Source organism: Drosophila virilis, chromosome 3 (assembly GCF_030788295.1).
Source record: "Drosophila virilis strain 15010-1051.87 chromosome 3, Dvir_AGI_RSII-ME, whole genome shotgun sequence".
NCBI classification, from domain to species: Eukaryota; Metazoa; Arthropoda; class Insecta; order Diptera; family Drosophilidae; genus Drosophila; species Drosophila virilis.
Window position 1 is genome coordinate 10748544 of NC_091545.1, and position 11782 is coordinate 10760325.

The window sequence follows — 11782 nt, forward strand, 5'->3', positions numbered from 1 at the left end:
TAAATGCGTTGCGATCTATTTCGAGGCGCTTTTCTTTTCTTTTCCATTCTATTTTATTTCATTTCATTTTTTTCATTCTATTTTTTTTTTCTATACATTTTTCCAAGTGTTGCCCAATAATTTAGCTTTGTTTATGGGTTTTTGATATTACCCACGTGTCATATTTTATGGGCGCACTGGGTGCTGTTCGCTTTTTTGGGCGCTTTAAATTTAAACTGGCAGCGAAAATATTTTGATAGCTCCTTGAGTGTCTACATTGGTTCGGCCGTTGCCTGCCCCCGCCACTCTCTATTATGCCAAGATGATTTTTTCGGTTTTCTTCTGGCAGTCGAATGCATTTTGACACAAAACTGACATTTAACAAAGTTGCCAGCCGTGTTGAGGCAGCAGCGGCCACATTTAAGGCAAGTGCATCCAAAACACGCCCAGTTGACAGTCGGCAACGGCAACGGCAGCGGCAGCGGCAACGGCAACTGTGGCAGTGGCAACAACAAGTGCGTCAACAGATGCGACAAACACCAAAATGGTCAGCACTTTGGGTGCACAGTCGCCGCAGTTGCCACTTTGCCAGTTGCCAGTTGTCGATTGGCAGCATTTTGGCCAACCCAACCTGGCCATATTTGTTAATAGCGACGCAGTCTCTAAAAGGCCATGCGACCGATATTTCACATATTTGTTTGGCGACCACCAAATTGGCAACTGTTGCGCCGCCTAAATGCCAGTTCATAATTCCTGGGCCTTGTACCTTTCACTCAGGCAATCATACTTGAAAGTTTTTGTTATTGACACAATATTAAAGGCGGAATTCCAACGATTAGTTCATGAAATATAATTATACAAAATAATTTTTTATTGATTTTTTTAATCCAAAAACCTTAGAGAAGAAATTGTATCAAATTTGACAGATTTATATATAACACAATTTGATATATCATTGGTTCAAATCCCAATTTAAGGTTCGGTTCTTTACTCAGATTTTTCACTTTTGCGAAACTTTAATTGCATTCAAGTCTTGGGTGTGTCAATTTTCTATAGATCTTCCAGATGGATATTATCTTATACATAGATCTTACAAATGGAACTTTTTCAATGTTAATATATTCAATTAAATATGTTTACATTTTTGTATCTATCAACTAAAGTTAAGACTATGTCTTTAGCTATAACTAAAAACTAATCCAAAAAGAGTTATTTGGGTGTTAAGCATAGAGTTAAAGAACCAGGCTCAAAACGGTTCGGTTCAAAATAAAATTATCTACATTCCTTATGGGCTTGGATATGTTTTCTTCGGTCTGTTGAAAACTTCCTTTTACCCCTTTCTCAAACAGGTACGGGTTAAGAAAAGTCTATAAAAGTATCATGAGAGTATATTCTTAGCCAAATAATGTGGAAGTTAAGATCTAGTCAGCAAGATCTTGGGCTCTGAAATGTGAATTTACATGAAGTATTTTATTGGCTATCAACTTGAAAGGGTATTGAAATGGCGATCACAGCTGTTGTTGCCGTTTGCTGCTGGCTATTGTTGGCTGTTGCTGCCGGGTGTTGCAATGGCAATGCAGGTGTTTGTTGTTTGGATTGGTTAGCCAAGATTTGTCACCTGGCGTCGGGCACGATGTGGCCAGGTTACCTGGCTGGCAGCCTGCTGTTTGTTATCTTCATTTTGGCATCGAGTAAGTCATATTTTGCACCTTCCTTCACGAAAGCAACACCAGCAACCGCAACAGCAGCAGCAGCAGCAGATTGAGTTGGGGTGGTGGGAGGGGGGGATTGGGGTGAGATGCTTGTTGGTCATGTCGTGGAAACAACGTGCCAAATTTATCGCACAGCACTCATCGCTTGGCTTGGCCCACTGGCACACCCACTCCCACACATACGGGCGCATTAAATATCAATTATGCGGGTCTAACCCAGAATATGGCCGGCCAATTTCCTGCTGCTGCTAATTATAACTGCCAGCCTGAGTAGAGGGCTGTGGCGGGGGGCGTTGCCATTGCCGGCGGCCACTTGAAGTTGTCTCGTCTTGCTTCATGTTGTCGCAGTTGTTTTTGGCGGTAATTGCGCGACGATTTGTTTATGGGCCGCCAATCAAATGGACAACAAGCCGACGACCACAACACACATAAAACACACACCAAAATGGTGCGCAAAGCCAAACGCGCATTCAAATCAGGCCCAGGCCCAAACGAACCGAGGAGTCCCTCCCTGGACACTCTGGCCAAGCCAGCGACAAGCTAACAAGCCACCGATCAGCGTTTCGAGCAAAGACCACATTCGGATTGGGCTACAAGGCACGCACAAAGCACAACGGCAGCCACATGGTAGACGACGTTAACATCCGGCGCTGCCACTCGCATGACAATTAGAAATATGTTGTAGCTTAGACACACACATACGCCACACACACTCACAAACACCACACCCACTCTTGGCTGGTTGTACCTGAGACTAGACTGTGGCCCATACTTTCTTTGGAACGTCTAGACATTGTTTCTATTTATAAACCAACTCTTTAAAAGTGCTGACAGCTCTCCTGTTCTGCTTATCAATGTAATTTCAGTCCATTCAGGAATGGCTTGCAGGCATTTGAGTTTGCTTTGGATATGAGTTGGGAGTTGTTTTGAGATTATTGCAATTTATATTTATTTTTTTACGTTCGTAGCATAACTAAGATGAAGTTGAGTAGGGATTTATTTATTAATAATTTTCTGAACTTAAGATATTAACATGGCCCAAGCGAGGAGCCAGTAACCAGTATTTGACAGTTTACCATCTTTGCAACCTAAGAAAATAAGTTCGTAAATATGCGATTCTCATGAAATCGAATAAGACTTTAAAGCTTACATGCTTTGAATATATATAAATATGTCTATAATCAAGTTGTGTTCGGTTTCTTTGAAACTTTATATGGGCCCCTTTCTCTCACTTGCTCTCTAATTTTATTTTCATATTTTACCCCTGCTATTCTAATACGCTCATTCTTTTGCTCTTTTAGTGTTTATATAAAAGTCATACTTCCTTCTGCAAACATATGGATATAAAATAATTGTACTTTTTATGTGATATTTTGGGTGAGTGCATTTTTATATATTTCTACATAACTAAGACTTTATCATATGGCAAGTCAGGATTGTGCAACACACACATACATACTTATATTTTAAGTTTTTGACCGTAGAGATATTCTGTATTTTTTAAGAACCCCAAATTACATTTCATAAATTGAAACCCGTCTCAGCTTTTGTTGTTAAAATCATCAACAATTCCCACAATTTCTGCACTATTTGCATAAGCTTGATGAGCTGCTGCTACTTTTGGCAATTAGGCAGACAGGCACCTTGCTTGACAGCCCTTCATAGTGGAAAATATTTGCTTAGTCAAGAGTTAAGGCAAAATACACTTAAAATGTCAAAATTTTGACAAGCCAAATGCCCACCCACCCGCTGCTGGCACTGGCGACTGCCAGGCCACGCCCACACACGCATTAACAAGAGCGCCAAATTAAGCCATAAATTTAGACGGCGCTGGACCACCGGCAGAGCCGAGCAGAGCAGGGCAAGGCAGGGCAGGATCCGAGTAACAGCAGGAGCCAGTCTAAACTTGGCTATAAGTGAAACGCCTCTGCGGCAAGACTTGCGAGTCGCGACTCGTCCGCAGCTGTGCCACACCCCCTGCCATCCACCCCTTGCGAGTTGCAGCTCAGCTCGTTTAATATAAAAAAAAAAAAAAAACGAAGAAAAAATTCAAATTTAATTAGTCTTCAAGTGAAGAAGTAATATTTGTACAATCCACAATCTGGTAAATTTCGCAGCTGCATGCAAAGCGAACCGGTGGAGAGTTGAGGAAGGCGCAAGGAAGTGTGTTGTTCATGCGGCTGAAGATGGAGTTGCCAGTTGCTGCTGTTGATGATATGAAAATATGAGCAGCAAGTGGGCTGCAGTCAGCGTTGTCAGCACACATCTGCATTCCAGACGAGTCAACAAGCAATAGCCCAGACCCAGACCATGTGGGATTCAGACGCGACGGCACTTAACGCTCTCTAGGCGAGGCAAAGGCAGAAACAGAGACGGAGACAGAGGCAGGCACATTGCTGCCACATCAATTGCTGTGGCAGCATCGCAAGACCTGCCGCATCAACTGTTGCTGCGTCGGCGTTCGCATGATGCGTTCTTGATTGGCTTTGGCACTGCGACGCCTCCGTTTTGCCAGAGATGCAGCTGGAGAGCGGACCGGTCGCGACCCCCAGTGTCAGTGGCATCGCGTGTGACATTGCAGCAACTTCTATGCCAACTGCACCACATTCATTAGCAGCCGTTAAATGCTCGCTTAATCATTGCGTCTGCCTCGGTCTGTGTCTGTGCCTGCGTGTGTGTGTGTGTGTGTGCCACATGACACATGCACTCAGCTGGCCGAGGGGCCAGCCAGCTTAGAACTCAAGTGGCCCCGGGGCTCGGAGACCCCGGCAACGTAGAGACAGAGGCTGCCTCTGTTGCCTTTGTCGTTGTCGCTGTCGTTGTTGCAACATTTGTTGCAATCTTAAGTGAATTTGTGTTGCAATCTGCAAGTTTTTGCAGCTTCCTTTGGCTGCCTGCCACAACTCATGATGACTTCAATTAATCAGCTTTATATGCGTTGCATGCCACTGCCTGAGATTGCAGCAGTTGCCAAATGCTCCAAGCACTTGGCTCAAATCCTGCAATGCATTCGAAGCAAAGCGAAAATAAAGCATAGCAAATGCTGGAGAGGATTTGCAACAAGCTATCTATTCAAATGCAATGATAAACATTTCAAAAAGAAATATATTCCTTTTATGGACAGTTTTATGTTCCATCCTTAGCCACTGCCCTAAGGGCTGCTCTCACGCCCCTTTTCGCTTGTTTGTGTTCATTTATTTCATTTTGTTGCCAATTTGTGAGCAATTCAATGGAGCTAAACTAATTTAGCAAATTGATTAGAGACCCAGCCCCCGCTTAAACTGGCCCAGTTCGCTTACAAGCCATTGAAATCCAAATCAAACAAATGCGTCAATTAAATTTTCATATGCGAGGCACACGACCAGGACACACGCACCGGGCTCGGACGTGCGTCAATTAGGAGCTGGCTTGGTGGTTGCTCGGCGACGTCACACGCTGCACACGCCCAGAGAAGAGGCGGCGGCCACGTGGCCGTTGCATTGTGCACTGAGTCAATAGAGGTGAATTTGCTCGGAGGCCTGGCGCAGGGTTCGCGTCTCATTAGCGTGGAAACAGGTAAAAGCGAGCTCGACTCTGGCCACGTGGCAGCTGCGAGCCCCCGGACTGAAAATGTTTGTCGTGTTGTGTCGCCACAAACAAATGTTGCGCCGCTGACCCAATTGCCACGCTGGGGTCATGATAATTTCAGGAGCTTTGGCTTTGTTGTTATTCGTGCGGCCGTCGATCGTGAGCCAGGGCCTGGGCGCTCCTTTGGCCCCAGCACAATGACTGCGACTCCAACATCAACGCCAGCTGCACGTGGCCCGCCGGTGGCGCCACAGAGAGCGTTGCTCCTGACATATGCAAAACGGCTGCCATAACTGGCCGATCGACTGTGCCACAATGCGACATTTGCGACGTTTCTTATACCCTGAACCTATTGAAAATGAATAAATGGGGTATAACGTTTTTGTAAGCTAAAAGAAATTTCCCACCAAAAGAATAATATATATATTCTTGAATATATATATATTCTTATCGCGTTAGTCCAGGCTACAGATTTGGGTTTTAATATATATATACCTTCGCGAGGAACGTTTCGTCCATTTTCATATTATCGATTTTGAGACCTGGTCTTTTAGATATAACTCGAAAATTATAAGCACCGCTGTATTATATTCAAGAATTCATTATCCAAACTGCCTGGCTGTAGGGAGATGCAGCTAGAAGTAGGTTCAAGGTATCTGTCAGTCGGTTAGTCTTGCTGGAGCACTTTTATTTGTTTTATGGCTGAATTTTTCTCAGGTATTGACTGCGATTTGCATAGAAATCAAAGTGCAGGCAAAACTGAGCCCATGAAAATCTGTCAGCGGCCACCAGATTTATGGCATCGGCTTCAGTTGCGCCAATGTGGGCGTCACATTATGTTGCCACAAGAAATGTGGCTTCTCGAAATAAAGGAAAATCGATACGCGCGCGGAAAAGTCTACAAAGCGTCTGCGTTGCACGTTGCCCCCCTCAACGGCACCAGTCAGCTTTAGTGGGAGAGGGGGCTGCATACATTAAAGTCTGCAAATGTATTCAAAATGGCCGCCTTCAAAAAGTGAGCGACATGCGCAAGAGAGAGCGTAGCTGAGCGAGAGAAAGTGCAAAGAGAAAGAGAGAGTTCGAGTCTCCACAGTGGTTGCCAGGCAACACATATAAGCTTTGGCTGGGGGTTGCTTGGCGCCCAAGGGGGTTGTCGTAGCTGCCTTCTGTCTGGGCACGATGGGAACATAAACGCTGGGAATCGATTGCAGTGGACACCAGATGCAAGCTATTTCGTTGGCTCAACCGATTTGGTACGGTTTGATTGGGTCCCACTAGCTGCAATGCCTATATCGGATAACTGAACCCTATATCAAACCCACTTTAACCACCTTACAATGCTTACTAACACCACTTGACAGCTTCTGCCAGGGTGGCCGGATGGCCGGATGGCCGGACGGCCGGATGGCAGGGTGGCGGCAACAATCAGTGCACGTGGCCGACACACGAGCCGATGTTCTGCTCATTAAGAAAGGCTGACAAGCGTTTTTCTCTTCGCGATATGATCAACAAAATGCCAAATCTCCCGAACAACAACAACAACCCTCCTTTAACAACCTTTAAGCGAAACCATCAACCTACCAACCCACTGCGATTAAGTCCACTAAGCTGTTGTTGCACAGTGGGAAAGTCACGCCAGTGGCATGTCGCAGACTCCTTCCCAACTGCAACAGTTTCCAGCTCATTGCATTTCATCACGCTTTGCTTTTGGTCTACCTTTCTTCTGGGCAAGGCCTAACGACATTTTTAACGATCTTGTAACACTTTGATGCTTAGTATCAAAGGGTCCATGGATCCGATTCTATGAATCTTTTTCTTTGATTATTATTATTATATATGTTTAAATAACATTATTATATTTATATTGGCCCAGACAATACTATATCTTGTATTTCATCCACTGACAATTACTTTTTAGCCATATTTCCCCATTCTTTTAAGTTATCAACTGGGGATCTAGTCTAGGTTTATCATTTCTGTAAGAGCCTTGATGACAAATCAATAAGTTAACTTTGAAGTGTACGAGCGCTTCGTGTTGTCTTTCTTGTGAGCATTTCCTTTGGTTTTGCATGCTGGTTCATGGACTACTCGTAGTCTTGTATCCTCGGACCACGTAATCATGTTACGACACACACAACTGAAATCACAGTTTCAGCAAAAGCGATTAATATCGCACACGACACGAAGCTGGGCAGGAGCAAGACTCCAAGCTCCGGCTTCAGCTCCCACTACGAGTATCATTTGCCTTCGTGGAGCATGCGCACATGACTCCAACTTTGACGCTGAGTCTGAGGTTCAGTCTGACTCTGACTCTGAATTGGTTTTCATATGATGCTGTCCATTGTTGTTTGTGGTGCTGTTGATGGTGGTGGTGGTAGTAGCTGGTGGTGCTGCAGGCGGGCCAAAAGATTCGTTTAAAATGACTTAATGGCAAACAGCTCATAAATTCACGAATTTGCATAAACCGACTCGACTATTTGGGCAACATTGCAACAGCAGAGAGGGAAGCGCCCCCGGGGCACATCACAGCCAGCTCGAGCCAGTGAGTCAGCAGCAGTCGGCAGCAGCAGCAGCGGCAGCGGCAGCTGAAACATGAGCTAGACCTGGAGCTGTTCAGCTCTTGTGACTGGCAGCCTAATAAACACAATTAACTTCATCATTTTGAACTCAAATTATTTCATTTCAATGCGATAAAATCGCAAATCACGAAGCGGCAGCCAAAAGCTGCGGACAAGCCAGAGCCACAGCGCCAAAGCGCCAAAGCCAGAGTCAAAGCGAAAGCGGCTCTGGCCAAAACGTTACAAACCAAAGCCCACAGACAATAGAGCCAGACACAGATCCGACCTGGCCAGGACGGTGAAAATTAAGTCAAACTCTGGCTGCAAACATTTTACCAATCGCTCGACCAATCGAGCCGATCGCGACTGGGGCCTGTTGCAACCGCAGCCGCACCACCCGCAACTGGGATTCGAGCCACTTTCAATTGTGGTGGGCACTCTGCAGCTGCATCGGGAATGGGCATAGGGATGGCCTTTTGGCTTGGGCACCGGAGCCTACCAAGCTGGGTCTGGTTGGGTCTGAAGGTAGAGAATAATGTTGCATGTCGCGCCAATTGTGTACACGATTTGACTTGGCAGCCGCCTGACAGTGCTGCCCACTCCGATGTTGTTGTTGCTGTGTTTGTTGCTGTTGCTGTTTGTGTGTCAGCTAATCAGCTGGCAAGTATCTCATCTTCGAGGACTACTAGCAACTGCCAAAACAACAGCGAAACAGCAAAACAGGCAACATGCACACGAAAAACTACCAAGTCATGTTGCCTGCTGATTGTTGTTGCTCCTGCTGCAGTTGTTGTGATTGTTATTGTTGTTGTTGTTCTTCTTGTTGTTGTTGGTCTCGCAAATAAATCTCTTGGCCATTGCTGCTGTTGCCTGCTTTTGCCACGGCACCCAAAAACTTGGACACAACACAATCAGCCAGCAGCCAGCCAGCCGTGTGTTGCTGCTGTTGCAGTTGTTGTTGTTGTTGTTCTTGTCGTTGTTGTTGGTGTTTCCTGGAAAGCGTTTCCTGCATTTAGCTTTGTTAGTTTGCTTTATAACTATGTTGGCGCTACAGCCAGTTGCAGTGCATTTGTATACCCTATATACCGATTACAAAATAGGATCAACGGGGCATATTGTCACTACAAACTAGCTTCTTCATTTCCTTTATTCTCAGCGTATCTCAAACATTTAAAGAACTGGAGACAACACTTAGTTAAGAGAAAAATGAAGCACAGTCACAATTTGTTAGGGTTACTTGTAATTACAGGGTATCTGCATGTAAAGCAATCGTGGTTAGAAAGCGTTTACTTGTTTATGCTGATTTAGATCGTGTCCACCAACGAATCCGGCTGGCAGTTGACTTTATGAGGGTCAATCAGGCTAACCAGAGTAGTCGCAACTGTCCAATCCCAGGAATGCGATCGTATCGAAACAGCAGGCACAGGTCGAACATTTCTTAAATATTAAATGTCCTACACAGTTGGGCTAGTCGGAGAGAGTTGCTTGGACTATCATAAACCCAAATCATAAAGGCAAATAAAGTGTACGAAAGTTTCGTTAAGGATGGCAAAGTGTGGATAAATATGGAATAGAATAGTCTAACATTCTATGTTATGGTCCTTGGTGGAGTTATAATATTAAAGTATAGTATTATAACAAGGGTATATAGCAAAGGGAATGATCAGGATCTTGACATTAGATTTCAGACATACTTGGCTCAATTGCTAGAAAGAAACATAGAAATTTTAGAATTTTTGTTTTTAGACTTTTCATTTTAAACTTTTAAGTCAAGTCAGACACATTAAATTTTAGTTTTGGTAAAAAAAAGGAAATTTTCCATTTAGCCCATCTTTTAAGATTTTAGCAATATGTCCAAGTATTGTGAGGCTCTCTCTCAGCTGTCGCTGATCGGCGCCTGCTGCTATGGACTCTACGCACTGGCACCGGCTGAACACCCGTATGGATATACAGCAGCCGCATTTTGTTTTGTCCATGGACTGCTTTCGCTCGTGCGTGCCCTTGAGGAGGATGAGGAGTGTAGTCCTACACGCTCATTTTCTGTGTCGACGGGCATTGTGGATGTTATACCTCTTCCGCTGGCCAATATTGAATTCTATTTGCAATCCTCTCAATCGGGCATGGCCTTGGTGCACGCTCTGTCTCTTATATTGCTGCTCTATGATATGATGGGCAGCTTGGGCGATGACTGGGATCGTGCCACGGAGACGGTTAAGGATCTATCGCTGCTGGGCAATGTTGCATCCGGCGCGTATCTGGGCACACAGGAAGAGAACTATTATCACGTGGGCGTGGCAGTATCCGCTGGCATTGCCCGTTACGGCTCCTCGCTGGTCAGCACAATCGTGCCGGCCGCGGGTCCCCATGTGAATACTTTGAGCAAGGCAGCTATTATAGGGCTAATGACGTACTCCCTCACCAACAAATGATTTCAATTTTTAATATGGATACTAAAATATTTGTAACAAGATTTGGAGCTTAACATGTGCAAATATCATCAGATGATTAAATGGTTATAATTTTAATCACATATCTCTTAAGTAAGCTGTGCGAAAGGGCGAAGCTCTTTCACTAACACAACTTTTGCTCCAACTTAAATGCTCTTTGGTCTGTCCGCTTTTACTTTTACAATGTCCCTACAAGTTACAGTCTGCCCAGTGTTCTGTCTTAGCTATACAAACAACCTGCACATTTTTTGCTGTTTCTACCTTATCTTTATTTATATATATATATATATATATATATATATATATATATATATATATATATATATAAGAAAAAGCCAATAATAATAATTAATAGGAGTTGGAAATTCACGGGTATTTCTTAAGATCATCTATTGCCGACTACTGCTGGCAGTTTCAGTACTGATTAGGCTAAATGACTGTCGAGATAACCGACTGGCTTGGCGCATTCCTGTTGCTTTCCAAATGGTACCCCACTCCCACTCCCACTCTGGCACTGCCACTGCCACTCCATGAAGACAAAGGAAACTGGGCAACTGGCAGCCGACGCTGCGCAGGCGCGTGTTTGGCAAGAGTTCAAGTCACAGCTGGAGACTGCACTGCTTTTGGCGCATAACTGGACACAACTGGCGGACAGGCAGCTGGAGACTGGAGGCCGCCTGGCCCGGCCTGTCTGTCTCCCTGTCTGTCTGTCTGTCTGTCTGTCGCTGTGGCCGTGTTGGATAACAGGCAGCTGAGAGCTCTTGGCCAGCTCTTTGGCCATAAAAATGGGAAAATGTTGCGTTAATGCGACGTTTGTTCGAACACAGTTTTCAAACAGATCGACGCAGGCAATTGTTTGGACAGGCTCTGGCTAGCTGTGGACAGACAGACAGATGGATGGCTGGCTGGTTGAATGGCTGGAGTTGGAGTTGGAGCAGCAGCTGGCGGGCTGGTGGGGGCCACTGTTATACACGACGTTGGCTTTGGCTTCGTGTAGACATTATTTTTGGGGCGTTTGACTCATGAACTACGCGCAGTTTGTTTGCGCAGATTTTTCGCACGTGTTTGGGGTCCCCAGTTGGAACACTTGGAATTTCTACAACGGGAGCGGCTCTCACTTCTACTGCGCAGCAATGGCGGCCAGCCGAGGCGCCTCCCATTGCCATGGCAAGACGTCGACTAAGAGGGGACGGTGGCAGCAATCGATTTTCCCAATGTGATAAGGTTTCAACTGCGGCTGCTTTATGGGCATCCGGCCAGCGCACGAATCCTTTCAAGCCGCACACGTGCATGCACTGCCGCGGCGCAAGAAGGGTAGCTGCGCAACGACATAAACAACACGAAACACGTGTCACGCGGCATCAATTGAAAGCCGCGACTGCTGCAACATCCATCAAGGCACGTCCGGAAATCGGAAGTGCGCCCCCTTCCACGGCTCCTGCTGCTGCGAGGGTGGCTACACCAATGTTGATGATGTCAGCATGCGGGCAAAAAAAAAGGACAATCGATTGTTGTGACA

The 11782-nt window shown here is 45.3% G+C and overlaps 1 protein-coding gene across 1 annotated transcript; it reads left to right on the forward strand.

Annotated features, from left to right (window-relative positions):
* The first annotated feature begins 9666 nt into the window (after positions 1-9666).
* LOC6623045 (uncharacterized) lies at positions 9667-10245 on the forward strand. The gene has a single exon (XM_002047054.3). The coding sequence runs from the start codon at positions 9667-9669 to the stop codon at positions 10243-10245; it is 579 nt and encodes a 192-aa protein (XP_002047090.1).
* The last annotated feature ends 1537 nt before the right edge of the window (positions 10246-11782 follow it).

Excerpts from the sequence above, each read along its gene's own strand:
- LOC6623045 (XM_002047054.3), top strand. The coding sequence starts at position 9,667 with ATGTCCAAGTATTGTGAGGCTCTCTCTCAGCTGTCGCTGATCGGCGCC.